Below are 20,518 nucleotides of genomic sequence, written 5' to 3' on the forward strand. Positions count from 1 at the left end.
GTCACAGGCTGCACAGATTACACAAGGATGATCAAATGTGTTGCATCTTCATGTAGTGCTTACACAGATTAGAGTTGTGTTCTGTATTTGAAGCGCAAGTCATAATCGACCGATTTTGCAATATTTGAATATTCACGCATTTGGGACAAGGCGCATAGCAGCAACTTGGTTTAGTTCTGGTTGATAGGAAAATGAAAAACCTGACTTGCATGTGGTTTTCCTTATGTGATGGTTTCTGTTTTGACTGAAGCAGAGAGAGAGAGAGAGAGAGGAGGGGAAAAAAACACTTGCACATAAAGCGGCCTATTCATTCTCTCATATTTGAACAAGAAAAAAAATGAATGGGTTTAACACAGACATTTTCTATCACTTAGCTTACAGTTATTACCATGATCGACATAAATGTGGCATTTCACAGCTGCGCTGGTCAAATGATGAGCTTTTCTCGAAGCACCAACTGGTTTGGTGTAAAATGACAACAAACAAACAAACAAAAAAGAAGCCCCGCATGTTTGGTGCAGGGTTATTTCTTATCTAAAGGTCTTGGGAAATTTGCTAAAGTTCACGGGTGGATCCTTTGACACACCCACAAATTTGGAATGACAATGAGGTTCACTACCAGTGAACATAAAATACGGCTCTTAGTAAAGCGTCTATTTAAAGAGAGGAAACTTCGTTAAATTGGCATAGGAGTCTGCATGCTGAACACTGACATGCCCATGGTACTGACAGCAGGAGTGCCAATAATTTTCTTTTTTTTAATTGAATAAATAAAAGTTGGATTTTTCTAGTTTTCAGTGTGAGATCATGCTACTGCGTCACTCAAGGATTTCATACTATTAATAAATAACCGTTCATTTTAAATAATCAACACAGATAATCTGATGAATTTTACTTTTCGAATTATTCCTAAATAAAATCAACTAAATCCAATTTAACTTCAATTCTATTTAATTTTTGAGACTTCTTTTTCTTTTTTTAAACAATGCATGCATGCAAAAAAAAAAAAGTATGGCAATTTACAATAGTGCAAATCTACAGGCGGCTTCGCAGAGACTAACTTAGAAATGGGAACACAAAAGCATAAGTGACATAAAATATATTAAATAAAACTACAAGTGGACAATTATTTTGGTGTTAACATGCATCAATGAGCAATTCCATTAATATTTCAGTCAGGTATCCATGTTTCAATATATTTCAGAGATTCCCAATACCATTGGAATTCAGATTTTAAAAAAAATTAAAAACTGGGGATTATCTTAGCTCTCTTTGTTTATGAATAAACATTTTTACCAGACAAAATATTAATTACAACACAGTTGTAGATTTTTGTTATTCAATAATACTCCAATTATTCAGCTTAAATGACAGTTTTTTTTCTGTCACCAAACTCGCAGACTATTTCATTTTTCCTGCTGATTCTACTCATTACATTTCAGTAACTGTTCTCCAATTGAACTCATATTTCTGCAAATCTCAGCAAGAGCATTCAATGAATGCAACATGTGCCCTTTTAACATACAGTTAAGAAGCTACTTGTTAAGACACTTCCATTTTTATAGAAAATGCAATTGTTCTTGTTACGTTCTAAGACTTTAAACATATATCTATAAAAGAATCTTTAAAAGGAGACAGCATCAGAAATGAGAAAAATTATACAATTAAGATGGGAGACACCAAATTATTGAAGACAATAATCACACATTCTTTGTACAATCAAGAATAATAAATGCATGAAAATAGTTTACAGATGGTATTACATTTCCTGTAATGGACAAAGGTATCTTAATGTATCTGAAAAGCTTGTAGACAGCTAAAAATAACCTGTCATATTGAAGTTTGACGAGAGGCTGTACCTACAGTACATGTTGGTTCCACAGCTTCCCCTGAAAATATGGATAAAATCAATCATTACAGAGTAAAAGTCATTTGAAGAGGGAGAAGCATATAAACAAGTCAAGTCAATGACGAGTCAATGACGTGATGCAATCTGCATTTTTAACACGGATACCTTAACTTTTTTTTTGTGACTTGTATTATACATTTAAATTGCTGCACTATATAATAAGTAGAATAGAAATGACTTTTTTTTTTTGGTAAATTGTCTTGAGATTACCTATTGTAAATTAGTGTTATACAAATCAACTGAATTGAATTTAGAAATGTGACTGGACTTAAGAGAAATTATACAGTGTTTTATAGGTTGATGAAAGCAAAGATTGGTATTTTTTTCTGCAGAGCCATCCTCTCAGCAGCAGTGCAGCTGCTGTGCCACAAGTGATGCAGACAGAGAACGCTCTCCGCCCCACAGCGGTAATAGCTGCAAACCTTAACAGGTTCATTTACTGTTACCCAACATGATGTAGCATTTAAGGTAACATTAGCTTTTGTTTAATTGGGACAAGAAAGCTAAGCTAAACTTACTCAATGGATTGAGTTAATGTTATGCTAACATACCGCAACATGGTAACCAAACAATTTAAGCTAACATTAGATTATTTTTTTTTAACTAAAACCTAAGCCACCCGTATTTAAGGGGTTAAGTCGTGTTGACCAACACGCCAGCGTAAGCCAACATAATATTAATATTTATTATATAGACTGATCAATATAATTTGAAACAAATAACAGCATCAGTTTCAGTCTAGTTTTGCTTTAAAGACAAACCTATCAAAGATTTTTTTTAATACAGTAAATGTCAAAGTGCAAAACAATTACCGTAATGAAAATCTACAAAGAGTGCACAACAGCACATTTTATTTTGGATTAAAAATGTATTAAAGTAAACGTAATTCACCCCACTCATTCTTTCCATACAGAATAATACAAATCAATACTTCAAATTCATATTGTACATCTCTAAGTATCCAAATGTCAAGATCCAAATTATCACATTTAACAAATTAGAAACATAAACCATTTTCCCACTTTATAAACAAGAAAGCCCTCCAGTTTTCATCTAAATGACTTTTATAATGAACCTCAACATAGGACAAATATGGAAAATAGTTCTACTGCTTTTCACCTGTGTGAATCATCATGTGCTGAGTTAAATTCAGCTTTCGACTAAAACTTTGTCCACAGTTCCCACATGAAAACGGCTTTTCACCAGTGTGAATCATCATGTGCTCAGTAAATCCTGTACTTTGTCCACAGTTCCCACATGAAAACGGCTTTTCACCTGTGTGAATCATCATGTGCTGAGTTAAATTCTGTTTTCGACTAAAACTTTGTCCACAGTTCCCACATGAAAACAGCTTTTCACCAGTGTGAATCATCCTGTGCTGAGTTAAATTCTGTTTTCGACTAAAACTTTGTCCACAGTTCCCACATGAAAACGGCTTTTCACCAGTGTGAATCATCATGTGCTGAGTTAAATCCTGTTTATGACTAAAACTTTTTCCACAGTCCCCACATGAAAACGGCTTTTCACCAGTGTGAATCATCATGTGCTGAGTCAAATTCTGTTTATGACTAAAACTTTTTCCACAGTCCCCACATGGAAACGGCTTTTCACCAGTGTGAATCATCATGTGCTGAGTTAAATGATGCTTTTGATTAAAACTTTGTCCACAGTTCACACATGAAAACGGCTTTTCACCAGTGTGAATCATCATGTGCCGAGTTAAATGATGCTTTTGACTAAAACTTTTTCCACAGTTCCCACATGAAAACGGCTTTTCACCAGTGTGAATCATCATGTGCCGAGTTAAATGATGCTTTTGACTAAAACTTTTTCCACAGTTCACAGATGGAAACGCCTTTTCACCGGTGTGAATTATAATATGATCATTGAGGGCATATTTGGCAGTGAAACGTTTTTCACAGATGACACATGAGAAAGGTTTGCTTCTTTCCTGATTTTTCTTCTCAGCTGCAGGAGCTTCCTGGAAGTTGACTTGGTTCCCGTTTGGTTCTGATTCAGAGTCTTGTGTTTGCACATAAACAGTAGACCCCATGAAGGTATCAGTCTCCTGTTTTGATGCAACCTGTTCTTCTCTCTGACTGCAGTAAACTTCTTTCTCTTCCACTTTTATCTGCTGATGTCTTAGATCCTCCTGCTCTTCTTTTCTCTGTTGATCATCTGGCTCTTCCTGTTCTTGTTTCCCCTGCAGAGGTTCTAACTCCTCCTGGTCCAGAGTGGAGCTCCTCTTCAGGTCACATAGCTTCTTATAAACGTTATGTCGTTGGCAATCTAGAGAAGAAAACAGAAAAAAGAGGAATTGTTAACTTTATTTATTGAAGTAAATGAGAGAAGACTTTAATTTAATCCCAAATTTGTAATTGGAAATTTTTAATTAAGTGCAAGTTATAATTATTTCTGTTATTTAGGAATTATTACATTTTATGTTGGTTATGTTAGTTAAATGTCAGTTTTATATTCAGGATTTATTGTTGCCAGTGGGAAACTACATAAACTAATTTACACTAATCTAATATATTTATACATACAATAGATTAGATTGTATGAATAAATAGATACATACCTTTTAAAGGTACTGAAGACCTTTTAAAGAACATATGTACAAGATATTTTACTTATAGTTGATTATTAAAGTATTTTGTGGACCTTACCAAGCTCCGCCCACAACCGACCCACGTGACTGCAAGTCTCACAAGCAAAGCCTGACTGGATTAGTGCATCATTTCTACCGGATTTTCACAATATATCAGCTACTACAATGGACAGAGGAATTAACAAATTCATGTCACCATCTGGGAGGAGGTTACTGGTTTCTCAGTCACAAGCTGGTTGCAAACCTGAGGCCAGCAGGTGTCAGTCAGTTATGGTAGATCTGAAATTTGGTTTGATGACGTCAATATGAGAAGCTACAGACTGATAGGAGGAACCAAAGAGCTCTGTAAAGGTAAAGGCAAATCTTCTGAAGTTGGGATATAATTAACTTAATTTCACATAATTATCGCGGTAGAAGCCATTTGTTTGTTAAAATTTTATTAAATATATTTGTTCTATTTGATGTTTGTTGTGAATGATGTATACTCACAAACAAACGAGGTAATTAGTCCAACGTTTAGAAACTACAGCGGCTGTAATGCGCCACAGCAAAGGTAAACAAAGGTAAAATAACCCGAACAGGTGATCAACTCAAAACCACTCCTACCTTTTTACTCTCTCTCTCTCTCTCTTTGTCATTTAAGCACACCTGTTACCGTGGCAACCGCCTGCGCCCCTTAAGACGAGCAAAGATTACGTTAAAAACATAACATTCAGTCCGTTACGATATCAAGTTTCCAGGCTTGATATTTATTTCTCGATTATTAATCAGCGCTTCCCTGAACACAGCGATGGTTAATTGGCTAGCTGTACTTGGTGCTAGCTTGGCTAACACGAGTAACAGTTTAGTCCAAAGCCTTTTCTGCTAAAATAAAATCTTTAGTGTATGTCAGATACAGCACACATTGCATATTGATCTGTTTAGCTAACGTAAGACTGTGTAGCAGACAGACTTCAAGGTGTAGAAGTTGTATCAGTTCTGCCATTATGCTATACTTAGCTAACGGGAAGCTAAGTGTGTTTGTGAAACGGCCACGCACGTGACCACGTAGAATGGGCATCAGCCAAAGAAAAGCGGCTCCTCTGGTAAGGTCCGTTGACTTGCTCTTGTACAGGCAAAACGTAAAGATGCCTGGTCATGTGACGATTCGCCGTAGCTAGATGAAACTGATATAACTTAAGAGTAGAGAACCCATTATATTATTTTAAAACTTTAACCAGGACCCAAAATGTCAAAGCAACATTTCTAGATTCCGAAAGTTAGAAGAAATGTCTGGCCACAATCGTTGCAGGTCTTGTGCGCAATTCTGTTCCCCTGCGAAAATCTGTTCCCCCTGTGTCGGGAGCGCGCATTACAGCCAGAGAGGCGGATCTGACCATTTTCACGGCGCTTCTGATCGATTTCTCGGTAAAAACAACTCAGTTAATCATGTCAAGTTTGTAACATTTAATTTAATCGGCAGCTCTTGTTTACAAAATTGTAAAAATAATTAAATAAACGAGGTCTTTTTACGCTGTTTTGTGTTATTTTAAACGCCAAGAGAATCGGTCTTTTTCCAACTTTCGTCACTTCCGCCTGACAGAGATAAAAGTCAGTCACCAAAACACAGTTTTCCAACACGTAGTGTGTATTTATAATTTTTCATTGCTGATATAAGAGGATGGCTGAAAGCATGGCACAAAAATTAAGACTTCCTGAAAAGACGAGAGTGTAGACTTTCTGGTAAATCCCGTTCTAATGTAAAATATGACAGATTACTGTATTAAGGAAATTTCTAGTATACTACAGGCTATCACACATAATTTTTGAGAATTTGGCAACAGTTGCCCTTTATTCCCAAACGTTATGGGGGGAGGAGAGTAGAGAATGAATATTTCAGCTGCCTGAAATAAACCATTCCTCCTCCATAAAATGGGAACAAATTAATTTACCAACAAGTCTTTAACTCTGTTTATTCCTCTTATCATCAACAATAAATCCTGTGAATTTGGTAACATTTGATCATTATTTGCCAAAGTTATGAGGGGGGAACCATATATTTTAGTAACCTAAAATAATCTGTTCCCCCTCCATAAAATGGGAACAAATTAATTTACCAGCAAGTCTTTAACTCTGTTTATTCCTCTTATCATCAATAATAAATCATGTAAGTTCGGTAGCATTTCCTCTTTATTTGACAAAGTTATGAAGGGGGAACCATTCTGGGAATCAACAATCAACAATCACTTTAGTGGTAATAAATGTTTTTAAACTCTAAAAACAATTTATATCATACTTATCACATAGACAAAAACCACATGAAAACTGTCGAATGCACACTTTCTAGGTGATCTAGAGTTATTTCTGTCAGGCGGAAGTGACGAAAGTTGGAAAAAGACCGATTCTCTTGGCGTTTAAAATAACACAAAACAGCGTAAAAAGACCTCGTTTATTTAATTGTTTTTACAATTTTGTAAACAAGAGCTGCCGATTAAACTAAATGTTACAAGCTTGGCATGATTAACTGAGTTGTTTTTACCGAGAAATCGATCAGAAGCGCCGTGCCTCTCCGGCTGTAATGCGCGCTCCCGACACAGGGGGAACAGATTTTCGCAGGGGAACAGAATTGCGCACAAGACCTCCGAGACGGAACACCAAACGTTGGTGTTTCCTACCTATTCGGTGTAAGATTATCTGGGGAGTCCGGGAAAAAGCCAGCAGTCTGCGCTGATCGTCCATCTCTTCCTCCGACTCGACGGTTATTTCGCTAAACTCTGTGAATGTTTCTTCCGCAGCACTTAACCACTTGTTCATGAACTTGTTTAAGCTGGACCGAAAATTTTTTTAAACATTCACACGTTAAACAAAACAGACCACGTGCCCTCCGTCTTCATCCTCTACAACTGCTTCTTCTTCTTCTTCTTCGATTTTTTTTTTGGCGGTTGGCAAAACTATGGAAGCCCGTTTCCGCCACTCTGTTAAAAAAAAAAAATAAAATAAATTATCTTATTATAATGAGATAGTATCTCATTCTAATGAGATAGAGTTATTTTAGAGTTTAAAGTCTTTCTGTTTTTTACAGGATATGTATGCCTTTAAGCATATGTCGTATGATACGGTAAATAAGTAAAAAGTTCCTGTTCAAAACTCATTATAATGAGATAGTATCTCATTATAATGAGATAGTATTATAATACTATACTATAATTTTTTTTTAACAGAGTGGCGGAAACGGGCTTCCATATACTGCAGAAAAAGTCTCGCAAGGATTTCTACACATCGTTACCATGAATGCCAATTATGTCGTTGCATCTTTACTACTCAAACATGTCAGTTGGTTTGTTGGCATTGTGTTCAGTACAGAATGGACTAAAGATTGGGCGTTATTTATAAGATTGGTACAGTATTTTTAGGTCCCTATATTCTCCAGCGGTGTTATTCAAGAGCCAGAGTCCTGCAACTTTTAGATGTGTTAATTCTCGTGATATTTTCTTGAAAAAGGAAACCTTATAAAAACAAAAAGTGAAAAACTTAAAATTATATATGAAAAAATTTCTACATTTTCATGTGATTAATTCTTGCATTATAAAATGAGTTAATGAAAATGAAACTAGGTTTTTGGAAAGTTAAATAATTTGTTTAAAATTATTCTTTAGTGTATACTTTTTGGGTATACTTCAAGGGGAATTGCATACTCTTCAATGGAGCTCCAATCTGACCAGTCGCTGCAGGAAATGCAGACGTATTTCAATGACTTCAGCTGCATTTCATTTCGCTGAAAGGCCTGACTTGCTGTTTTATGGAGTCATTTCAATTCTAAAATGCCACCAAGAACCATTGCATTTAAATATCAGATTACTGCATTTCCTTTGGTGAACAGAAAAATGGAAGCTTTATCAAAGGCAAAACTTTATCATTTTTTGTCTTTTATTGTCATGTCAAAACATTCAGAAAATTGTCATTATTTATACAAAACACATTTACGATCACCGAGGTGACAAAAGAATATATATTTAATTTATAATCTTTACATTTCAGTACCTTTGTTCACAGACTTTTTTGAGACCACAGCAAAATATACAAAAACATAAAATCAGTTCCAAATATTTACAAAATGATTAATATTGACTGGCTTCTACTGTACATAAGACTCTTAGCTCAGAAAATAAATCTCAACTTTTGTGGAATGAAAACTCCAAATTGTTCATTGTTGTGCTGAAACAACAGGCGTTTTATTTATGTGTACGAGTTTAAGAGGATGCTTTACTCTTCCATCAAAATGCTAAATGATGTGAAGAAATATTATTGTTTGGCAGGTTCATCATTCTTGCAGTTACACACTGCAGTGGAAGACAACAGGCTGTGTCATTTTTGCATGGTTTGGTCTGATATATTACAGTTTTATGACTTTGTACCTGAGAGGTAAAACAGCTCCCATCCTGTAACTAACACATGTCAACAAGAATTATCTAAAATGGAAGCAACTCACAATTCACTTGATGTTTAAAACTTCCTGCATAAAAGAAATACTGAATGGTACCAGCAGATTAACGGTCTCATCTCCATTCGGCAGGAGTTAATTGTTGCTACCGGAGAACATGGAACAGAAACCATGTGAGGGATTATTAATATCCATTATTAATATCCCAAGCTATTTGCTGTGCTTCCAGGATTTGAAGCTGCATTCAGGTTCCGTCTCTTCATGACGGCGTTTCTGCGAGGACTGTCTCCTTCCAACTATCAAATATGACACAGGAGAGACATCGACAAGATTTCAGACACATTAGCAAGCAGCTTTCATTGAATGTGTGACAAAAAATGCTGACAGCCTATTATAGTGCTGAAGATATATTACACTTTTCTCCTCACAGAGTATTAGAGATGCTCCATAATAACTCATTATATTCGTCTAACACTTGTAAACAACTTAGAGCAGCTCTGCAAGGCCACATTCCAAATGCTGGGTATCACGCTCTAGTCTCATGAGAATCAGTTTTAGTCTTGAATAATATGATGATTCTTCTGCAAAAATCACAGCGTACTGAGAATAATGCACAACTTAATTATATTCTTAAAGTTGCCGTACCTGTTTGAGATGTTCCCTCCTGCAACAGGGGGCTTTCAAAGGACCTTACAGCAGAGTAAGCATTGGCTCCTCCGACGTTGCTGCCATTTGCACCATTGTTAGGATTTGCTGGAACAGTTGCAAGTAGCCCTGAAACATAAACAGTATTTCATGCTTATTCATCATGTAGCTTTAAATTAAAATTTAGAAATGCTCCTACATGGGATTAAATTATTCGACCAAGCTGCCATCTGACATGCACAGAGACGTCAGCAATTACTCATATTAAGTATAAAAACACTGGTAAAGTGAACAACGTGTGCTTATGTGTTTCATGCTTTACTACCAGCCGTAAAACAAATTGCCCTTCAGAATAATGATAGTTTGCCTTGCAAAAGTATTCATGGCCCTTGAACTATTTCACATTTGTCACAGTACAACCAGAAAATCAAATGTACTTTACTGCAGTTGTATGAGTGAGAGTAACACAACATCGACCACAACTAAGGTGCGAGACAAAAGGATACATAATTTTCAATACAGGTTTTCCACAAGCCACACTGGTGACACAGCAAACACGTTTATGAAGCTGCTTCACTCATATGAGACCAAAAAACAATCATTCGAAACACTACTGATGGAGGAAAACTAAAGTTGCATTTCTTAACGGTTTTTAACATACCGTAATTTCCTGCAACCATTTTATTTACATAGATTGTTACTTTGCATTTACACAGACGATGTCCCCTGACACTGACCCTCTGTGCCTTCGGCAAGGGTGTGGCAGCTATCTGGGAAAACAGATTTCTGCCCAAGAACATCAACATCAAGAGTCTAAGCACACTGAAATCAAATATAAATGGAATTAATGTCTAAATGGTCTCAGTGGTTACAATTAAATGCTAAGTAATGGCAACTTGGCTTTCCTGATGAAGTGAGTTAAGTGGGTAAGTAGTAATGTGACAAAAAGTAAATAGTGGTTATATTTTGAAATGGGCTGTACTTATAAACTTACTTATTTTCCTCCACATAAATATTTTGTTTGTTTAATCTGTATGAAAACATAACTTTCGTAAGAGAGGAGAACACAGCAGCAGATTGTACTGTGAAGAATGTTAATGCATTGAGAAGAAGAATTCAGCTATACCTTAAAGTAGTAAAACAGATGAGGTTGTCACTGTAAGCATGGGTGGGACTGAACATTTTTGGACCTGTTCTACTGCGTTAGAGTTTGGGTCAGAGGAAAGAAACAAGATCTAATAGGTTATGTGACGATGTGACTTAGTGTCTAAGAGACTAACTGCTTGTGTCAAAGCAGGACAACTCATTACGGTCGATGGCTGTGATGGCCATCGCCTGTAGGAATAAATTGAAGATCTGTCTCATTCTTTTTTCTAAAGATAAGTTGTTCTTACAGCTGCCTTCAACTTTGTTAAAACTAAAAAAATTGAAGGCACCTGACATTCATTGCATCTAATATTAATCTACAGTGTGCTTGAAGATTTAACAATCATCCAGCTCTAGTCTTTTACCCAGTCCTTTGTAGCAGGAGAGCTGCTGGTAAATCTGCTTCATCCTCTCGATGTTGACGCGGCTGGCCTCGGCGTGGTTCACCATGGGTCTGGGGTAGTTGGTTCCTATGATACACTTCGCTGCCTTTTGCACATCCTCCGGGGCATTCCAAGGATCATAGATGTATTTTGCAGGAAAACCCCTCAACACAGGCAAGTAACGACTGAAAAAAAGAAAGATGCATAAAATAAAACACAGGGACAAAGCACCCTTTGTTTTCACTGTATTAAGGAACTTTTTCATAGGCACAGTGAAGATACAAGATGCACTTGCTATTTTTGCAATTTTGTGAAACCATCTGACATTCCTTCCCCCCATGTGAGGGTTTAGAAAAGCACAAGTTAACCATGAGATTTTGGTTTCCCAGTTTAATCTCTGTGAGAAGCACAAAACAAACATCCTAACCTTAAGAAAGACAACATTTTTTATATTCACGTGAAAGCAGTGACTGACCGTATGTAGTCGCCACTGGGGTCAGTGCGTCGACCAAATCCCACGGGACAGTAGCAGTGGAAAAACTGCTGGAAAAATGAACTGCAAGAAAGCCACATCCAGCTGCCGGCGTTTACACTCCAGTCTGCATCGAGTAACAACTCCTCAAAGACCTGCGAACAAACAACAATACTTTACTACTTCCATTTATTCCAATGTTTTAGATGACTCAACCGAGAAGTTAATTGTGACACATAGGGTCAAAAGTTTACATTCACTTAATTCATCTTAATTATCTTAATTAATTACGTTCATCTTTCATCTGAGCCATATAAATGGATTGCAGCAAACAGCGAGAAACTACTGCAACATCAGTGCCACTGTCTACAGGGGAGGAAGTTCCATGTTCCCATGGACTGAGAGGATGCTGACCAAAAGTAAGTGTATGGTCCAAAAACACATTAAACCTAAACTGAATGTTGCTGCAAACAGAGAGGCCAATGCCTGCTGCAGCAAGGTTTTGGTGTTAAACAAGACAAAGATAGAGCTTTTTAGCCATAATGAAAAAAAATATATGTTTAGCAAAGTCAAGTGAGACTTTAAGCCAAAGAACAATATGCCAAGTGCCAAAATCATAAGTACCAGCATCATGTGTGAGGCTGATTTGTTGCCTGTGATTTTTGTACAAAATCTGAAAACAACAAAGGAGGAGTCTTCATTTGAAAGCTGCTGCTAATGAATGAAGATTAGACACAAAATAAAACATTAAAGCAGGAAAAATGATCCCAAATCTACATCAAAGGACTAAGCAGTATAACATTAAGCTTCTGGAAAGCCTTGAACTTAACAATACAAAACCTTTGTGGGTAATGCTCTGATGTTGTATTGGTGCCAGAAACCAACCAGCTTAAACATATTTCTTCATTTTTGAGGAAATATTTCCTCATTTGAATAAAAATCTTTGGGCAGGACTGTCTGCTTGTTTGAGCTTTTATAATAATTTTTAAAATATGACTAAATTAGACTAAATCCACAACAACTTCAAACTTTCTCATCCAATTATTGGTTTGACCTACAAGTGCTATACACTTCAATTTCACCCTTGAAAACGAATGGATCACCTGCATCATAAAATGGCATTTATACCCACGATGACAACATGTAAATTTCAGGCAGGAAGTGGATTTTTGCTTCTCCTCATTATTCTTACTTTCATGCCTTCTTCCCAGCTGATCCAGAGGTCTCCCCTTGTGAGGAAACAGGCCACAGCGTGCCGGGCCAAATGATGGATCCAGCCCTCCTGTCTCAGCTGGGTCATTATAGCGTCGATCCATGGATAACCTGTTTGTCCCTCTGCCCACTTGGCCAGTGCTTCCGGGTTTCGGTCCCAGGGTATTTGAAGACACACGGGGTTTCCCTCCATCTTGTCAAAGCAGGGGTTGTTGGTGGCCGTTGTGTAGAAGAATTCCCTCCATAAGAGCTGGCCATAAAGGGACAGAGGCGGTGTGCTGTTCTTCTTCACCTGAGAAATTAAGAAACAAGCCTTATATTTGTTATAATGACACATTTTCAGTTATTACAGAATATACGTTTAGCTAACGTACTGTATATTGCAAAGAAATGTTTTTCATCTGTCAGGATCATTTCTACCTTTTTGTAAAGATCTGTGAGTTTGAAGTAGAAGAGCCGACAAGAGAGACATCCAAAGCGCAGATACGGGCTGAGGCCTGTAGGAGCGGCTAACAGGGAGTTGGAGTTCATTCGAGGACGCTCAAAGTTTGCCACCCACGCCTGCAAAAACATTTAGAAAATATTATCACTTTTAGCAACATTTTTATAGCTGACTGCAAAAGGAACAGAATTGACGAGAATAGATTACAGGCATAAGAAATGAGATGCTTATTAATTGATGCCAGTCAAAACTGGAGGCTTAATTAGAAATAAAAATGCTCTGAAAGAAGACCTTTCAGTCAGTAAAAGCAGTAATCTGTTACAACTGTAAATTCACTTCTGCCAGCATCCATATGCTTTTGCAGTTGTTATTCATCTGAGAAATTCCTCTTCTCATTCTACATTTCTGATATTCTTTGCTGCTTTAAAATTGTTCAAAAATCTGAATTTGAACTTCAAGTTATATGTGGTGAAAAAGTAAGTTTCACAATCAGCAATAATTTTTTTAATATTGCTGATTGTGTTTTATTCTTTATGCACACCCATCATGATTGATAATAATTGACAGTTATAATTTGTTAAGTTTTAGAACAGGGGTCATTTGTATACTGTAAAAAAAACTAAAAAAGGCTGTTAATTTTATGTAACTACACATCATTACAGTAATGAAGAACCGGCATATTAAAAACACAGCCCCTAACCTTCTGCTGTCCTCTCTGAACAGAATCCATATATTGAAAGTAGTACTAAAATGATCTCTTCATATCAACATGTTTACAGCAAAAAACTAAATTAAAACCATGAATTAATTGACTATTCAAAAATTAGATTGTGAAATAATATATTTTCCCATATATTCAATGATTACATGTATTTCATCGGGTCAGTACTTTAAAAAGGTAAATTTTTACCTTCCTCTCCAGATGTCGTTCTAATCTCATGAGGGCTTCTGTTTCTCCGCCTGGCCAGACTGCAGTGCTGAGGCCCTCTGTCTCAAAACCTACCAGAGGAAAAGTGTTGTTAGTTCATGGCTTTCAGAAACAAGATGGATCAATTAGATTTGTATACCTAGTTGCAACATTCTGGGTTATTTTAGGTAAACCGACCAATAGTATTCATTGATCTTGAAAATAGAAAAACTAATACTATAATGAAACAAGTATTAACAGTTGTGGTTTAAAGCAAAGAAGGAGGTTTGCTAAAAAGCTTGACAATTTCATTAATAATCAAGAAATGTGTCAAAATTAAAATTCTGCAGCAGAATTTATATATTAGGCATGAAAAATGAAGTTGTCTTTTTTCCTCTAAAAATAGTGTAGCTTAACAAACGAATCGGAAAATACATTTATCATCATTCCAGGTCGAAACAAATAGGTGGCGGAGCCTATAAACACATTTCACAAACTTAAAATGAAGAAGAAGCTCACCAAGCTCTTCAAGGGATGGAACTCCAAACTTGTCATCATGATCATGAGTAATTGGAGTGGAGCAGTTTTTTATTACTTTTGATGTGATTGTCTCTGCAGGCAGCTCCACAGCATCCATTTGGTTAATTATAGCCTGGAAGCGCTTATATGTTAGTGGAGGCTGACCACCATTGAGTTCTATAATCCTTTAAGAGACAAAAAGGTGTTTTAAGGAGGCCCTTACATGCACACATAGTATGAAAACAACAGTTTTAAATAGGTTGATTGCCACAGGAAATTGTCCCAACAAATAATCCAGACTAACTCACTTGTCCAGGTTATAGAGTGTGTGTGAAATCCGGACAGTGACCTCCACGCCAGCCTCACTGGCTAGTTTCTGGATGGCAGCATCACGTTCCTTTCCAAATGGCTCAGAGTCATATTCATAGGATAACCGTGCAATATTCCATTCCTAGGAAACAAATTATTGCACAAAGTCTGAGAAACACAATACTGGAATGTGTTTAAATACAATTAGTCATTTTATTTAACATCATAAATTTGTCCAAACAGGCGTGAATGTACAAACACCAAAATCTGATTGTCAATACAGAATTCTGTCAATATTTGGTTTATAACAGGGTATGAAAAAACTTAGACATTGTCACAAATCCGTCTTTTATTAAAACAGATAAGTAGAATAATCAACACAATCACAAACAGTAATGAAGGGCAGCACAAAATTTAAAACTATCCAAATGAAAATGTTTTTGACTTGCTGGAAAATGTAATCAGTTAAATTTTTTTTGCAAGAAAAAAGTATCTGATTTATAGACTTCTTATAATTGTTTACTTAATTTACCCTGTAATGCTGCCTCTATTGTACCATTATCTTATTCGTCCTTGTACTGATATATTAGATGTTTTAATTAATGGCTTCTTGAATCACTTTTAACAACCACAATGCTGTAGAATTACACTGCTAAAGTTTGTATTTTCATATACTTTTATTGAACCTTGAGTGAACTTGATCTAATGTTGTATTTGATCAGTTTTGACTCATTAGTTGTTATGTTAGCTTATATATATATTGCATTAAGTTCTAGATGTATATAAAATGTTAAACTTAATTCAATTTCACCATTTATTTAACCTTATGGTTTTACTTTTTGGAAAAACACATTAGTTAATTCTCATTTTCACCTAGATTAACAAAAACTTGGAAGTAATTTTCATACCCTAAAAAGACGAGGGAAGACATCTGTGGGTTGACCTCTGATCACAAACAAGCGGGAGTTAAGTTTGCGCAGACTTGCATCCAAATCCTCTAAACAATGCAGCAAAAACCTGAGAAGACAGAAGGACAGACGTTACCAAATGACTTATATTTTATGCTGACAGATACACAGAATGCAATCACAAAATCAGTACTGACAAGCATAGTTGAGCTGAATGAACTCTTTAGAGGTTGGATATGCTGCACAACTCAGACACTTATTTTTATGACTGCATCATGTCTGGATCATGTTAGGGAAAAACAGCCCAGGGCCCCTGAATTATAGGAGACTATAACTGCTTCAATGAGAACCTCTAAAATGATGGTTGACAAGTTAGTTTAAAAAGTAAACCACATAAAAACATTGGCACATTGACACTGTTTCTGAGTCTAACATGAAAACTGAACGGCTAAGAACTAGCAATATGGTGATTAGACCGGCAACTCTTTGCCTAGAGCCTTAACCAAGACATGAATGGTCTACACTGTTAGATAACATTAGTTGAAATGAAATCCGAGTTCAAAAATAATTTGGGCTGAAACAGCACGTGGCTACTGCCACATAGCACCAGATTAACTGCGGAAAATCTACAATTTTCATACGGAACATGATGTATCAAAGATATGATGGTTAACAGTGTAAATACAAACTAGAAAATTCCTGAAGAAATTTAACCGGGGCCTGCCAAAGTGTGCCCGTCGGTTTGGACCCAGCGTTCTGATGCTAGAAATTAGCATCAATGCTAAAAAAAGCCGCAATCATATGAGGACAATGACAAGAATGTTGACTAACATGTACTTGCACCGTTCAGTATGATAAAGTAAGTGTATCAGCTAAAATTAGCAAAAATGCTAATGTTAGCATCATTGCTGTCACTAGCATGTGGGACATCACTAGGATGTTCTCTATAATGGACTTACTCCATTCAGTATACTAAACATGGCTAATAAGTCAAATAAATAGCTAATAGCTTATTTAAGCTAAAATGCTAATGCTAATGAACTGCCTTGCTGCGCAAGGCAGTTCCCTAACCTGGGAGAAAAAGATAATGCAGAATAATATTATTGCACCGCCTGCGGCGGTGCACTAACCTCAGGGGCATGTTGAGGCTTTTATTTTGAAATTTTTGTTAAGCTTAATTTCAAAGGTCCAAACTAATCCCATGTGTAATAGTCATTGGGTTAAATCAGTTATATAATGCTCAAAACACAAGTAGTTGATGTAAAAATATTCAAGGCTTTTATTTTGAAATTTTCTTTATGCTTCATTTCAAAAGGCCAAACTAATCCCATGTGTATCAGTGCTTTGGATAAAAACGTCACATAAAGCCAAAAAGAGCAATTACATGATGTAAAAATATTCAAGGCTTTTATTTTGAAATTTTCAGTATGCTTCATTTTAATGTTCCAAACTAATCCCATGTGTAACGGTGACTGAGTTAAATCAGTTAAATACAGCCCATAGCAGCAAGTAGTTGTAAAGGCCAGTTCAGTCCTCCTCTGTTTCAACTGAGTCTTCCACTATAGTTAGAACTACAGTGATGCGTATTTGTAGTCCTAACCAGCAGCCAATAGCCTCCTGAGTTCCATTGCTATGGTAAATAATTCTCTCTGCCAACTGTCAGCTGTGAGTGAGACATGCAGGGGGAGACAATTCTCTGTTTGAGCCAGCCAGTTTGAACTAAAAAAAGCATTGGAAACAACTCCTTCCCGTTCGGGAACCGTAATACATATTCGAAAAGCGTTTGAAGCGTATGAGAGGGCTATTTGTCGTCTCCGATAGTCCCGCGATTCATATCTCTACGTCACTCACAGTATTAACAGCGATAAGAGAAAGAAATGGTGTGCCCAGATCTGAAATTTTTGAGAAATATATGAAAATACATGGGAGAGAGCCTGAGAGAGCGACAGAAAATCCTGTCGCATGACTTTGCTCTGAAGCACCGTGACAGAAAACCGTAAGCCCTAGAGAAATTTCGAAAACATTTTACCGGAGCAGGCATGCGTATCAGTGTCAGGACCGAGTTTGATACCAATCGTGCGATATTTATGGGCGTGACGGCGATTTCAAAATTATTTTGGGCTCAAAAATTCTCTTCATTTCTCACTCTAAAAAAGCGGCAGTTGGTGTCAGTTATGCTCTGCGTTTTGGCAGTTGGAAAATTTGCTCGTTTTTCGCTTTTTACGTCGCCATCGTAAGTCCAATTCCTTATAAAAATAATAGCTCCCTTCTCGGCATCGAGCCGCACGTTTTGATACCACTTTTGTGGGGGTGCACGCAGCGGTACGAGCCGCATTAACGGTGATGGAAGAAAAATAAAGATATAAAGAGACATTCTATTGGGTGTAGAATAATAGGTGCCTCCATGCATTGCTATGGGCAGGCCCCAATAAAATGAATGATTAAATTGCAAGTAGGTTCACATTCCTAGGAATCTTTAAATTTTTCCACTTGTGTTTATTAATGACATAGATGATGGTGATTTCCTTCAAGTCGGCTGGAATCAACAATCAGCTTCTTAGTTGTACTGGTTTTGAGATGCAAGCTGTTCTCTGGTTGATCCCCTCCAAGTGGGCTGACTCACTGCAGTGCAGTGGATAACATCATCGTGCTTGCACTGTGATTCTGCACAGTTATGAGTCTACTCTATCAATAAATGCAAAAGACGCAACCCAGAGAGACTTGCAACCAATGCATGGGTGGTGGAGAATCCATTTTCTGCTTCTAATAAAACTGGGTCTACAAAAGAAATTCACTTGGATAAATTGAAAGTAGTGTTTCTCAATAATATGAAAGACCACGAGACCATGAACTAACATGATTATGAATGAAGAATGTGAATTTCTAAAAATGGCAGATAATAAATTTTATTTTGTGCATAGCACTGAGATTTGGAGAAAAACTTTTATAATCAAATAATAATAAAAAATGTAAAACACATTATCTACAGTTCTCATGTAACTCAATTGCAAATGATTGATTGTGATGAATACCAGGCTAGTAAGTATTTCAGCGTAGCAGCTTCACAACCCGTTGGGATCCTTCTTCTGTGAGAAGTGCCGCAGAACAATAGTGTAGGATAAGCATCTAAATTTCAGAGTGTTTTTAAATAGTCAGTCACACAGGAGACCATCACTACCTCATATTAGGAGTACAATAATTAATATTGGACAGTATTATAATGATAAAGTCATTGTAAACGATTCCTTATTCTTAGTTATATATATATATACATACTGTATATATATATATATATATATAGTTATATGGTTTCTATTCAAACTTTGGATTAAATAAAAAATCAGGAGGTTGAACTTAAAGTTTCATAAGATATTTATTTTCCATCCGTCCATCTATTTTTCATACCTGCCTAATCCTTGCTGGGCTGGTGCTTATCTCCAGCAGCCATGGGGACTGTTTTCTTTGGATGGAGGAAGGATGCCAGAGTACCCAGAGAGAACCCACACATGCATTCAGAGAACATGCAAACCCCACACAGAAAGCCTTCAGCTGAGCAAAAGTAATTTCGTAGCATCTAATTCATACCGTCTAATTAAATCCAGCAGAAGTTGGTCCACTAAGTCCCCATGGAGGCGTTCAGATAAATATCTTTATGACCCCTCCTGTCCAAAATCTTACCTCCATCTATTGATGCCAACACTAGAGGAACCAGCGAACCATGGGTCCAGGATGTAGATGCATCGCAGAGTGTCAGTACCCCGGATAGAGTCCCTCAGAGCCGGGTTGTCGTGCAGTCGCAGTCCCTTCCTAAACCAATGGATGGTGTTGACTCCCATGCTGTCTGAATTCTTCATCGCAGCGTTGAAAATAAAGAGGGTGGTCCTCCCAGTGGCAAAACAAAAACAAACCAAAGAGGGTGTCCGTTCACGTTTTGTTCTGTCAGTAGACAAAAACGAAAGATAGAGTTTTCAACCTGCTCAGCAGTTTTTAGCAGGTTTGTCCAGTTTAACCTTGCTCCATGACTTTATCCACCGAGTTGGGTTTGTTGAGCAGCTCTGGCTGCATGTGTAGACGGCAGATAAACCCCGGAACACAGTGAAAACACCCACGAAAAAAAAATAACTTAAAAATGAAACTATTTCAAGCTAGTAGCGACAATTGAAGAAAAGGCGAGTGTAGAAATACGACACCTTCAGATGGTTCAAACCCACGTTGCTAAAACGCAAAAAAAAACTTCAAAACGTCCGAAGGTTTACGGTTTATTGCTAGCTCTATAATTAATGCAGGTAAATTTGACAACTATTTTAAAATACGAACACAGTAAATGCTGTAAATGTACACTACGCGTGTTAACAGCTACCTACAAGATGTCTCTTCTGTGTGTCAACATCTCCACCCACAGGCACAAGAAGGAAGAAACCAGGCGCCCTGATTGGTCAGAACTGGAAGTTATGTAAGGCTTTCTCCGTCACGTTTCCGTAATGTGCTTCACAGCCGTCGATTACACGGCGTTTTTCGTTAAACTGCATTTGTTAATCATCAGACTTAAAGTCTAAATACAACATAGTTTGTGTAGCTGCGACTTTTTGTAGTGTAAAACCCTGAAATAACTTACAGAAACGTACTTTACGCGCG

At 36.9% G+C, this 20,518-nt stretch overlaps 2 protein-coding genes across 2 annotated transcripts in view; one reads left to right on the top strand and one right to left on the bottom strand.

Moving 5' to 3' along the window:
- Nucleotides 1-20,518, top strand: part of amn1 (antagonist of mitotic exit network 1 homolog (S. cerevisiae)) — a 213,512-nt gene that overhangs the window by 130,863 nt on the left and 62,131 nt on the right. The window lies entirely within an intron of this gene.
- Nucleotides 8,491-20,284, bottom strand: LOC116734429 (cryptochrome-1-like). The gene is made up of 11 exons (XM_032585817.1): nt 19,562-20,284; nt 15,884-15,992; nt 14,975-15,117; nt 14,667-14,851; nt 14,151-14,239; nt 13,219-13,359; nt 12,779-13,090; nt 11,590-11,741; nt 11,097-11,299; nt 9,586-9,714; nt 8,491-9,236 (listed from the first exon to the last, which is right to left on the bottom strand). The coding sequence occupies exons 1-11, from the start codon at nt 19,735-19,737 to the stop codon at nt 9,151-9,153; spliced, it is 1,725 nt and encodes a 574-aa protein (XP_032441708.1). The 5' UTR covers nt 19,738-20,284; the 3' UTR covers nt 8,491-9,150.

The sequence above is a fragment of the Xiphophorus hellerii genome, chromosome 2 (genome assembly GCF_003331165.1).
Source record: "Xiphophorus hellerii strain 12219 chromosome 2, Xiphophorus_hellerii-4.1, whole genome shotgun sequence".
NCBI lineage: Eukaryota > Metazoa > Chordata > Actinopteri > Cyprinodontiformes > Poeciliidae > Xiphophorus > Xiphophorus hellerii.